General features: G+C 49.0%; 4 protein-coding genes across 4 annotated transcripts; 1 reads left to right on the top strand and 3 right to left on the bottom strand.

Annotated features, from left to right (window-relative positions):
* Window positions 1-213: 213 nt before the first annotated feature.
* N7500_003918 (Zn(II)2Cys6 transcription factor) lies at window positions 214-2,488 on the top strand (the record flags this gene model as incomplete). Its single annotated transcript, XM_056675064.1, has 7 exons — window positions 214-255; window positions 311-334; window positions 427-904; window positions 964-1,280; window positions 1,338-1,754; window positions 1,807-2,039; window positions 2,095-2,488. The coding sequence occupies 7 exons, from the start codon at window positions 214-216 to the stop codon at window positions 2,486-2,488; spliced, it is 1,905 nt and encodes a 634-aa protein (XP_056535589.1).
* Window positions 2,489-3,470: 982 nt separating this feature from the next.
* Window positions 3,471-4,904, bottom strand: N7500_003917 (DUF3237 domain-containing protein; the record flags this gene model as incomplete). Its single annotated transcript, XM_056675063.1, has 5 exons — window positions 3,471-3,499; window positions 3,559-3,853; window positions 3,906-4,226; window positions 4,286-4,777; window positions 4,836-4,904. 5 exons carry the CDS (start codon window positions 4,902-4,904, stop codon window positions 3,471-3,473), a joined length of 1,206 nt encoding a protein of 401 aa, XP_056535588.1.
* A 1,158-nt stretch (window positions 4,905-6,062) lies between these two features.
* On the bottom strand, window positions 6,063-8,387 carry N7500_003916 (Rad21/Rec8 N terminal domain protein; the record flags this gene model as incomplete). The annotated part of the gene is made up of 5 exons (XM_056675062.1): window positions 6,063-7,286; window positions 7,345-7,807; window positions 7,873-8,007; window positions 8,063-8,203; window positions 8,263-8,387. 5 exons carry the CDS (start codon window positions 8,385-8,387, stop codon window positions 6,063-6,065), a joined length of 2,088 nt encoding a protein of 695 aa, XP_056535587.1.
* Window positions 8,388-9,156: 769 nt separating this feature from the next.
* Window positions 9,157-11,951, bottom strand: argEF (bifunctional acetylglutamate kinase/N-acetyl-gamma-glutamyl-phosphate reductase; the record flags this gene model as incomplete). The annotated part of the gene is made up of 3 exons (XM_056675061.1): window positions 9,157-9,212; window positions 9,265-9,505; window positions 9,561-11,951. 3 exons carry the CDS (start codon window positions 11,949-11,951, stop codon window positions 9,157-9,159), a joined length of 2,688 nt encoding a protein of 895 aa, XP_056535586.1.
* Window positions 11,952-12,564: the final 613 nt, after the last annotated feature.

Here is a 12,564-nt window from a genome sequence, read left to right as displayed (position 1 = left end):
ATGAAACAAACTTAATAAACTATTGGACAATCTATGGATGCCAAGAAATGTATGATCCGCCCTGGAGCCATTAATGCTGCCTATTCTGCCCAGAAGTCGGTTTGCTCCGCTGGACGAAATTTCTGATTCAAATCGTACTTTTTTATTATTTTTAGACCTCCCAAGGCTGGACTCACATTTTTCTCCACTCTATAACCTCACTTCGAAGGAACTATGTCGACCGAGTCATTCGAGAAGCAGGGGCCTCAATTAGTGGTATGCATCTCACCTGAATCCCCCCCAACCTATCAGGTACTAATGCCTATTGCAGTGTGATCTCTGTCATTCACGCAAGGTAATACCCCCTTTCAAAATATCTCTATATATTGTCCATCTATAGCTATATTTACCTACCTTTAATCGGCAATTTGCTAACCAGATACGCAGGTCCGGTGCGATAGGCGCGATCCATGTGGCAATTGCCAGGATGCAGGCATATCCTGTAATCGTCGGCGAACTGTGAAGCGCAAGTGTCTTAGTACTCGCCCCCGGGCTCACTCCCGCAGCCCTTCACACAGTTCTCGACGAAAAGTAACACCTGATCACCATTTTGATGAAGTTCACTTGACAGATGAAGTTATACCAGTCCTCCGCTCTAACCCAAGTCGTAATTTCGATCTACGTGGGGTTAAAACTGGGGTTTTATCTGATCCGGTTTATGATGCCCAAATGACAATCCAGCATCAACTATGCAATCTGCCGGGTCTCACTCTAGCCAGACGCAGTGTGCTCGAAACAGCTTTGTCTATTATCAAGATCTTGTCTGACAATTCCAGATCGCTGGTACAAGACAGCCTTAACGATCATCAAGAGCAAGTTTCTTCTCGGAGTCTGTCCGTTGAATTTCTTACCTGGATGTTGAAAGGTATATCGATGATCAGCTGTCCAAGTTTCGAAATCGATACTGACCACGAAGCTCTGCAGATATCCGAACGGACAGATTTGGAATCTTCGTTGCGGATTACTTTCGACATCTTTCTATTCCATCATTGAAGAAGATGGGTCTTTCACTCCTTCGCGGCAACGTATCGACTCGCGAATCAATCATCTACACCGTTTGCGTGAATGCCGTCGCCTACAAGTTCCTCATTACGCTTGTAAATCTTGAAGAAGACACCGACCTTGCCTTTGAGTTGAAGAAAAATTCCACAGAATATCGAGCAGCAGCTCAGGCCGCATTAAAGCAGATCCCTCTGCTGATACCCCCGTCTCTCGCGCTATTACAGGCTATCATATGTGGTGTAAGTCTCTGGAATCTGCCCCTGTCTTGTTTCTCGATGATACTAATCCATATCTAGATATTCCTTCATCAAGGGTGTGGAGACGTCGATCTAAGTGGAGACCTCACCAAGGCCGCCTGTAACACCTGCATTGACTTGGATCTTCCAACGAAAGTTTTCTGTGGAAATGCAAGCGAGGAAGAGCTTTTCTGTTTCCTTTGGTGCTACATTTTGGACAGAAACTATGCGTTCAAATCACGAAATTCACGCTGCCTTCTCGACGTTCAGCTACCGGCCACTTTCAACGATCTTTATCCAACTTACCCTCCCATAGCCGAACACTTCTCGGTTTATCTAGATCTTGCTCGGGTGCAGGATACAATGCTTTCATATCTTCCCGATAACTCATTGAATCACAGCAATTCCTTATTACTATATGGCACTGGAGAATACATGTTGCTGCAGATGCAATACATCGAGCAAAGAATGACAAACGTGAGTCGAGTCCTCTCCTTTTCTTCGTGCACAATGTCTTATTCGAATACAGATTGCTTCCTTGTCGTTTGAGTGGAAAGGACTCGACTCGCAGACCGAAATGTCCGCCCTCAAGTTCGCCTATCAATCAGTCATGACCGGAATCCTATACCTTCTCCAATCCGATCCTGGCCAAAACATCTGCTCAACAGAGAGCTATCTTCAATCAGCGCGTCGGGAACTTTCAGCACTTGTATCCATGTGTCAATCGGCGAAGAAGCAAACTGCAGTCAATTTTTTGAACTGGCGAGTACTCAATACCATATTAGCATCTTACTTTCATCTCTAATATACCCATCAGGACGATTTTGCTCTACCCAGCGACGGCATACCTCATTCTATTCTGCAATGTCATCGCGACATCTGACATCGGCGATTTCAACCTCATGAAAGCAATTGCGGATTGCCTCGCTCAGAGTGGAATCAGCTACCCTCTTGTACAATTACGAACACTCTACCAGAAATTCTTGGGCCTTTCTCAGGAGTTTTTCAACGATGAGCGCAATGCGCTTCAACGGATCAGTGCGCCTCAACTGGGAAGTCCGTTGACTGACCCTGTTGAGAACCCATTTGCGATTACATGGGGTGCGGATGATTCAATTTTCAACCAGTTCGTTTTCACTGGATCAGAGAGTTTCTCTGGTATGTTGAGTCTGCCGGAGCTTGATCCGTCTCTGCCATACAATTTTGATTGAAATGTATGATTGAAGTGTATTATACCTGGCGTGTTGGTGGATTTGATACGGTGTTGTATTGAGATATATGGGCTTTCATGGATATAACAAATTAATTCGATTTCTGTACATAAATGATATGATATACACCAAAATTGTATGAAATATTCCAAGTTATATTCCTGGTACGTACAGGTATATACCGTTGCTGTTAAGTACGGTCTTGCGGTACATGACGGCGGGTGATATATCCCGTTCTATATATTTCAAACCGAACTTCAAACTCAACAAGGTACGTGCAGAAATTCAGGTATCTCCTATCCAAGTCGAAACATTTTCCTTGAAAGAGATTTCTATACGTATAATCATATGGACAAGACTGTTTTCCGCTAAGCATATGATATGTAGGCTATTACATACAAACATGACGTCTTGTAAATGATACCATGAAGCAGAAAAGAACTTGAACAGACCCGGAACGAGGTCCATTCCTATGATAAAATTGAGATTGACTTAACATGAAAATGACTACATGAAAATATAGCATAAATCTGAAGGGAAAATTGACTCGAAAGAAGATAGCCCGAGTTGGAGATAGGGCATGGAAAGTTGAGAACAAGATAAGAAACGTCTCAAACGCGAGCAATACCTTACAAGGCCGACTATTTTGAGAGAGATAGCCGTCAAAGAATTACAGCAGAAGAATCATAAAGACGCACGAAATGAAGAGCTAGCATATCGCAGAGCTCGGAATCAGCTTAATTGCGGCGGACACATGGGAGACCAGGGAGGCGGGTATACCCATGGCTCGAAATCAAATAAAGAGAATCGGAAGAACAAAGTCGTGGTGAGAAGAATCGAATCATAGAAACGTTGCGCCGCGTATCAAGAAATGGCAAAGTAGAAACACCGTTTTTCCATCACAAAGTGGAAGCTGCAGTTTAAAAAGACACGAACTCGCTGAATAACAGACAAGACATCATCGGTTGACAAGGGAATTGACCTAATTGACACGGAACGCATCGAAGATGACTGCATGGCCAGTTAGTACGGACCAATCGAAAAGAAGGGAAAGGATTGAAGAAACCTACCTTCATGACCTCTGCGGCAACCGCTACCGATCCACATCAAGGTGTTCAAGAATGTGTATCGCTCATCGCCGGTCTCCATGGACAAATTGACCCGGTATTTGTAGCTGCCGGGGTTGACACCGTCTGCCATGTTGGCATCAATGACCTTTTCGAGGACGTCCTTGGCGCCTGTCAACCATCCTTCTGTGCGAACCATGATAAATGCAGGTGGCTCATCGACAGTCTGAAGAATGTAACTCGCGCGAAGGTTGGTAGTGGAATCCTTGGTCACAATCTGTGTATCTTGACCACCGGGCTATTCTTCAAAATTAACACTGAACAAGAAATGACCGGAGATAAAGGCTTACCAGAACAATACCCTTACCCCATCGACCGGCCCATTGGCCGCCGATGAAGGAGACCCACTCCCTTTGGCCCCAGATGCTAGGGCCAACGGACACCTTGGGGTTCATTTTGATGCTCATGCGGAAATCAAGCTCCAGCGACGGCGCAGGGATCTGAAGGGATCGGGCAACGTCGCCTTCGGGGAATGTGTGGAGCAGATTGTTGGCGGGGATCGAGTCCTTCATCACGCTGAGATAGGTGGGACATTCGAGCAGATGCTGGCGCTGACGACTAGTATTCTTCGCGCGAACTTGCTGGCAGTAAATACATTGAACGGACAAGCACTTTTCCACATGATCAGCTTGAATGTTCCAAAACATATGACCGAGTTGTTTAGCCATACCTTGTCTTCTTCCTTTGCGCGGAACTCGACGAAAGCTGCGTGCACATCGTCTAATGGGGGCGCGGGCAAGCTCGAGCTTGATGTCTTGGCCTTTGGCTTGGGAGTCGGGCGCGAGGGAACGGCGCTTGCCGGCGCGGAGGGAGGGCCGGTAGGCGGAACCGGAGTTGCCATTGTGGCACGACTCTGTAGAGCTCCGAGCGGGGTCTGCAACGGAGTAGCATGAGGGTTGACACCATTGGTCATAAGGGTGCCGTTGGGAGTTGGGATAGTACCAGGGCCAGCTGGACCTGATGGGGTGGCTGTCGGGCCATTGGGAGTTCCGGGGTAGCCATTGGGAGGACCGATTCCGTTAGGGGCGGCCTGGGCGGGCTGGGAAGGTTGAGGCGCGTTGGGATGACCGCGCAAACCTGGACATTCGAGGAGATGTTGTTTCTGTCGCGAAGTGTTCTTTGCTCGAATTTGTTGACAGTATATACACTGAACGGACAGACACTAAAACGGGTTTTCGTATGTTAGGGACTGGTTGAAATATTACGAAATACACACGCACCTTATCATCTTCCTTGGCGCGAAATTCGACAAACGCCGCGTGTACTTCCTGGTCGACGGTGCGACCCATGACGAGCAGAGTTAAAGTAATACTATCGAGAACAATAAACAAAGAAAGTCGAAAGAATGGGTAAAAGTCGCGTATAGGTAAAGTTGGAGGGGTGAGGGAGAAGAAAAGAAAATGGAAAGACGAAGACGGGAGAATACGCGGGTTACGCGCCCTGCGTAATTTGGAGCACTGCTTACGGTACCTGCCATCTCCGTACTGGACTTATATTACACACTTGGGTAGTTATGAATCTATGGTTTTATTAGTTGATCAGTCTAGTCTATTCGAATCTATTATATGTCCTAGTCGTTTCTGTTAAACCTCATTACCTTTCCTATCACTTGCTGCCCTGGTGGTGTAAAAACATCAGCCAATGGATGAGACCGGCGCTCGGGACCCTAGAAATATGAAATATATAAAAAAATTATGAATAGCTGCCTAATAAAAAGCAAAATCCTAAAGGCACAATGAATAATCTCTATAGACCTTGAGATTTCCTTTGAATCAAAAGTTCCTTGTATAGCCCTAGCGGTTCAACCTTGTCAGTCTATTGAGTCGGAGAATTCAGGGCAAACGAGGCACACTCGGATCAGGGCTATGATTAGATTGAGTGGGGGAAACAATTTTCCTGAATCGCGCGCATTTAGCAGAAGTAAAAAAAAAAACAGATCGAGATAGAAAAGAAATATAGATCTCTCTTATATACTCCGTACTTGCTCGTATATTCATTTCCACGAGATCGAAACATCAGGTATTATTACTGTTACCCTGTTGGACCGTATCCCATACGCGATACTGTCAACTACTTCAGTTACAACTTACAGGTTCCTGGTAAGATTGGGGTATATTGAAAAAAATAAAGATAGACTGAATTGTCCGCATTGCCTTCACCTTCCCACATACGTATACCCTCTCATGCAATTCATAATATTGTTCTGCGCATCCCGGTGATGTAATATGCCACAGATCGCGTCAATAAGTTCGTTCATATCATCAACCTGCATCATAGTAGTGTCCATTTTTTGGTGTTTGATTGCAGCAATAGGAACCAGCGCACGACTGAGCAAAGCCCCTCATATTTTCCACTTGAAATTCAGCGCTTCAAGAGTCTATTATCAAGCATGTGTTCCTCGACGTCATTGGTGGTCGTCATTGAGACCCAGTACGCACGGTTCACGCTCACATTCCAGATAGTCTCAGGAAAATCTCGCCATAGCGATAGTGGACTGCCCATTCCGTACTTTCGTCGATATACCCATCTTGGTGGACATGCAGCACACCTTTTGTAGCGAGCGTGAGAACATTCATCAAAGCCTGAGTCGCGACAGCTCGCGTCGTACTCTCAGGAGGAAGAAGACGCGCGAATGTGGTCTGCCCGAGTTTGGTCGTGAGCGGGCTAGACGTGTTGCTGTTCGGGCTCTGTGTGCTTTCTGCTTCACCGTCGCTAGCAGTACCCATCTTGGTCTTCATGAAATCTATGAAGTTCAAGCTTTCCCGATCAAGGGTTGACTGAGCGCGTTCGAGAGCAGAGCGCTTGCTCGGCGTGAGTGAGCTAATATTTTCGCGCTCTGTCGCAAGCTCGCCCTCAAGATAATGAGTGAGATCTAGGTCGTCTCCGAACTCGCCCAGGAGATCGACGCTAAGCTGGTCTTGCCCTCCGAGATAGCTGCGCCCAGCAAGGGGGCTAGCGCTTGTGAGACGGCTTCGGGCTTTCCGTCCTTGAGAAGAGAGCTCGCTAACACTGCCGAATCGTTGTCTTTGTCGAGAGCTTTGAATAGATGCGGTGATGTTCCAGGGCATCTGGGATGAGTGATCGTCAAACAGACTTGAAGGTGCATCACGGCCGACTTCAACTTCCATATTGAGACGGTCGATGTTCTCACGGCTAAGATGCCCTGCTTGTTCGTCTCTCGCGCGTACTCGACGCTCCTCTGATTCTTCATTATCTGCGCTGCGCTTTCGCCGGTTTCGATGAGAGTATCCACCAACGGCTTCAAACAGACTCTCACCTGAGTAGAGGTTGAGCGGATGCGTTTCGTGACCCATTCCTAGTCCGACTCCAACCGACCCGATTCCTTGGCCGAACACCCAAAAAGCAGCATTCTTCTTCGAAATAGTCGGAATTTTGTTTTGCTGCTTTTGCTTCAGTGCTTCGATCATGTTCGCAACGTATTCATTGTTCCATTGGGCCATCGTCATATTTCGAAGCGCCGTGGCATCGTCGGATATGATTTCCTTTGGGCGTCTGACTCTGCGGGTTCTCGCTGCTTGAATATCGATTGTTTCCTCAACTCCATCTAGGTTTTCATTTGTCTGGGGAATTGTTGGACCTGCAGTCTGGGTGTCGAGCTCTAGCATGTCATTGGTCTCTGGCACTATGACTTCCTCGTTGTCAATCTGCATCTATTGAGCAGAGTCAGTGGACATTCTTTTGCTTTCGGCATCAATGTATGATACTCACAGGGTCTTCATAGAGCTGACGTTGCTGGTCGTCTGTCGGTCCTTCGCTTTCCCTCAGGTCAACGGTGGACTTCCTTGCACAAGGGGACTGCTCCCTGGCACCGAGCTCGATGATATTACCATCCTCATCAAATTCGAAGTCAGGTTGAAGGAGGACACCTTCTTCATAGCCTAAGCCTAGCCCCGACATGTTGCCGAACTTATCTTTCTTCTGTACAGACCCATTGATTTCATTGAGTCCACTGATGGTACCATCTCCTAGGATGTCATCCGATGGGAGCTCAAGGTGCAAACTTGAAAGTTGGGAATTGCCTGACAAGCTATTATTCGGTGATTTGGTCCATAGACCACTGAGCTGGCTCGAGCTGTCGTCTGTGGTGGCAGTGAAATAGGACAGGTCAATTTCAAGTCCCGGGAGAGCCGTCTCGGGTAAGAAAGACGGGTCATAAGGTAGGATCAGATTGCTGGGCCTGGGATGAGGTCAGTCTTCGACCAATTCCTTGCAATACTACAATTCAAGGAAACTCACTTGGTCTGTCCGGCAGCTGGATCAAGCCCACTGCCTGGAACGATCTTCAGCTTGGAGACCATCTTGTCATGCATCGCCTGTGTATCAAGCAGCGTATACCCACACTGTTGATTGTATACCCGAGAGACTCCGTACCTTATACAAACAATCTGTTAGCATACCCATGAAGGCGGCACTGAGGAAATCTTACAGCAAGCTCCCCTGTAGCCGCAGGGCCATAGGTGCGTCAGGATTGATGATGACTCGACACGCATTGGGGACATCAACGTCCAGGATCGCTTTTCGGTTCAGTCTTCTGGCAATGGAGCGGGACCCTAGAGTTGCGACCAGCCTGTGAAAAAGGTATTATTAAACTTGGCTTTGTGTCGTGAAATTCCTGCGTATTCTTACCATATTGTCGCGACACCATGCTCTGGCGAGGTGAGGACTAAAGTGTGATAGGCAAGTGAGCTTTTCGTCCGAGATGACGATGGCCTGTGGTGGCATTTCGACTTACTTTCGTGGCTGTAGAACATGGTTGTGAGGCAAATGGACTCGAGTGACCACAGACCCTCGAGTCTCCACAAAGCTTGAATTTTCAGATGCAGTTAGGAATAGTGTGACCAAGTCATCGAACTGTTGTTCTCTAGGAGTGGGCGCGGAATTAGGTAACCCCAGAAGAGGGAGAAGGTGGAAGTATGATGTATGAAGAGGGTGTGCAAGTCTCAGTCTAAGCACAAGATCCTTGAGGTGAGGTGGACAGATGAGCTCTGCATCCTAAGTCCACGCGTACAACTACAGCACACATGAGCTTGGGTCCAATGTTTCCCATTGCCATACATTGTTTTCTAAGTACAAACGACTGGACTCTCCTTTCTTTTCAATTCAATAAATCAACTCGATTTGTATATCCATGGATGGTCCTGAGATAGGGAACAATCGTCGGAGACTGGGTCAAACCCCAACATTAAAAGAAAGAAAATTTACTTTTCTTGAGACTCTTGAGAAAGCATATGTCAGCTGAGCACAAGGGGACAAAAAATGACAAGCCATTTGAAAAGAGGCAGCAGAATTCTAAGGAAGCAAAAAAAGGACCAAGACCAACAAAAACCGCACTCTTTTGACACAAAAGTATGGGCGTAGGCATAATCAACTATGGAAGATCTGAATATAGATAGGAAGCACCCAGAAATCTCCAACCCAGAGCGATTTATAGGATGCACGGGGGGTATGAGACAAAAGACATGCAAAAACAGGACACAAACACACCCTGGCAATTACTCGTCACTCATTTTGAGTGGGAGCTTAATCGAGAGGGATACCCTCGTACTCGGAGTAGCCCAGAGCCAAGTTCATGTTTTCTATTGGGTTCGTTAGCGTCACAGGCATGAAATAGATGGATTCAACACTTACGCAAGCACTGGGTAGCAGCACCCTTGAGCAGGTTGTCAATGGTGGCGCAGACAACCACGCGCTCGCCGCTGGAGTGGACAGCAAATCCACCGATCTCGACACCGTGGCGGCCGGCAATGTCCTTGACAAGAGGGGCTTCGCCAACGATCTTGACGAGCTTCTCACCAGCGTAGCGATCCTGGTAGAGGTTGCGGATATCGCGGGAGGTCATCTTCTGCTTCAGGGGAATGCTGATAGAGTGCTTGATAGAAATGTTAGCAATCGTGAAAACCAATGCCAGGTCAACAGGCACTTACGGAGATACCCTGGAACCAAACTGCGACGTGAGGAATGAACGCAATGCTGGTGCCCAGCTGTGCGCTGATCTCACGCTCGTGGATGTGGTCAGTCAGACTGTAGGGGATGAGGTTGTTGGTGAGGAAGTTGACGTCGTTCTTAGGGCTGGGCTTGGTACCGGCGCCGGAGTATCCAGAAACACCGAAGGTAGTAGGCTGACCGCCAAGGAACGGAACAAGAGGGGCGATTCCAAGCTGAGCAGCAGTGGCGTAGCATCCGGGATTGGCAATGCGAGTAGCCCGGGCAATCTTGGACCGCTCAACCAGCTCGGGAAGACCATAGGTCCACTTAGGGTCGAAGCGGTAGTCAGCGCTCAGGTCGACAATGACGTTACCCGTCTTGGAACCCTCGTCAACGGCATCGACGAAAGGCTTGCAGATACCGTTAGGCAGAGCCATAACCCAGCAGTCAATGTCACCATTAGCGGACATCTTGCGAACATCGTCGGGGCTAAGATTCTCATAGATGATCTCGCGCTTCTCGTAGCCTTGGAGCTTCTTACCAGCCAGCTCGCGCGACGAGACGTGACGAAGATCCATGTTAGGGTGGGCATTGAGCAAGTTGATCAGGGCCTGGCCGGTGTAACCGCGGGCACCAATGAGAGCAACTTTGGCGGGCTGGGTGTTGGAGATGTTCTTCTCTCCAAGAGGAGGGTTGGGGTTGGTAGTAGCAAAGGTGCGGAAAGAGTTCACGGCAACGGTGGGACGCTTAGCACGGCTCATGCGCAGGGCGTTGGTGGTGGTTGAGAACGCACGCTTCTGCTCAACAGAAGCACCGCTAGCGCCGAAACCCTTGCTAATGTTGGCGGCAGCCTCAGCAGCGCGGTGAAGGCGCGCTTCAAGGTTAATGTCACCGAACATCTGGCGACCGTGCGCGTTGAACTCCTGAACCAGCTGCTTGACTTCCTCGCCGTTCTCGGCGCCGTACCAGAAGAGGACCTGGCCATCACGGCTCAAGCTGCCATCGGCCTTGTCGAAGAACCAGGTCAGATTCTCATCGTCCTCCTTGACAGTCCATGCCAGCTTAGGGAAGTCCTTCTTGATGCTAGCGAAGACGTTGTCGGCAACGTTAGTCAACCAACCAGACTTGGTGATGGTGAAAGTGGCCAGGTGGGCCATCTGGGAGTTGGGCTGCGGAGGCAGCACAACGCCAAGAGCTTCCATAGGCTCGTCGTAGTAGATCTTGAAATCCTTCTCCTTCATACCCTCAACGTAGCGGTCAACAACAGCACGGGCATCAAGACCCTCACGATCACGGACCAGAACCTCCTTCAGGGCGTCCATGTCTTCAAACTCGGACAGAGAGGTCTTCACGTGGATCTTGTTACCGCGGCGGATCAGGGTACCAGCACCAGAGTCGGTGAAGAGTTCCTTCTGGAGATCAGCAGGGTGAATGATTGCGACGCTAGACGAGCGAGGCAGGTCATTGAGGAGATCCTTCATCTCCTTGATCTTCAGGCGAGTGCCGTGGCGCACCCACCACTGGCTCATCAAATGGTCGTACTCCTCATCGAGGTTGATGGCGGAGATCTTCTCACCGGTGTCACCGTTGAACAAACCACCCTTCTCGGCCAGATAGACAATCTTGAGGGGCTGCAAGGCGCGGGCAAGCTCACCGGCAGCCACATCCGCATTGACATTGAGCACCTGGCCGTCAGGGGTCTCGGCCATGGAGGTCAGGATGGGCAGGCATCCAGCAGCAATAGCTGACTCAATGGGAGCCTTGTCAACACCATTGATCTTGCCAACCAGGTTGTACTTGGGCTTGTCGAGGTAATCGGCCGAAAAGACGCCGGCGGTAATGGGGCGAGCACGGATACCGATACGCTCGAGCTCCTCAACCAGCTTCATGTTCTCCTCCAGGAAGAGCTTGCGGGCGAGGGCCAGGGTCTTACCGTCAGTCACCCGGATTCCATCCTCAAAGTGAGGCTCAACACCGGCGGCCTCCAGCATGCGGTTAAGCTGAGGGCCGGCACCGTGGACGACGATGGGGTACAAACCGACATGGTTAAGGAACGCGAGCGCGGATGACAGAGTCTGAAGGTGCTCCGTAATAATAGCACCTCCAACCTTGATCACAGCGAATTGCTGAGAGGACACGGAGGTGAAGTGTGACAGGTACTGTTGAACCTCGCGCTTGGAGCCAATATTGCTCAACAGTTGCACAACGGTACTGCGGGTGGAGGTCAGGTGAGGATCCGTCGAGCGGGAGTAGGTGCGAGTCTGGCGCAGGGAGGTGGCAGTCTTGACGGCTGAGACTCGCAGAGCAGTCGGTGCGGAGAGAGTACGGAGGGGCTTGCACGAAGCTCTCCGCACAGCGGAGCGAAGGGACATCATCCTGGCAACACACATGCGGCAGCCTCAATGGTCTCACGGTCGGCCCTTGGGTGGGAGAGGCCCCAAATATGTATAAGAAGGTGGAAGGGTAGGTGGAAGGTGAGAAAGTGTTGAGTCAAGAGATATTTTTCAGATCGGCCGGGCCTCGGAGCGATAACTTGGCCCAATGACGGGGAGAAGGCGGTGGACCCTCTCCCTCTAGCGAGCGATTTATCTCTCCATCTTTACGTGCGACATTTGATTATTCCAATACTGTTTTGCATGAGTATTTTAAGAGTATTTTAATCCTCTCTTTTTATCTCAAATTTGTATTGTATACATGTACACCAATTCTCCCTTGACTGCTTTAGGTGCATATTTAACATTTGTGTGGTGCCCTAACCGGGACCAAAAAAAAAGATGGTTAAGAAATCATAAAAGAATCTTCACATTCCTCGGGATATCAATCTCCTTAGACTTCCTTAACAGACATCTTACCTCCGAAAAAAGTCCACTTCTTCCAAGGTTCTGCTCGGATATCGTGAAACGTCATCCTGCTTGGGCTTAGTCTCAGTTATCTGATCTTGTTCCTTGTTCTCACTCGTTGCGTTGAGCCACCACTATCCACTTCCCTCCACCCTGGCTGGGT

The sequence above is a fragment of the Penicillium coprophilum genome, assembly GCF_028826855.1.
Source record: "Penicillium coprophilum strain IBT 35676 chromosome Unknown utg000002l_segment0_segment1, whole genome shotgun sequence".
Classification (NCBI taxonomy): Eukaryota; Fungi; Ascomycota; class Eurotiomycetes; order Eurotiales; family Aspergillaceae; genus Penicillium; species Penicillium coprophilum.
The sequence above is the reverse complement of the archived record's forward strand: the minus strand, read 5'-3'. Positions and strand labels throughout refer to the sequence as shown.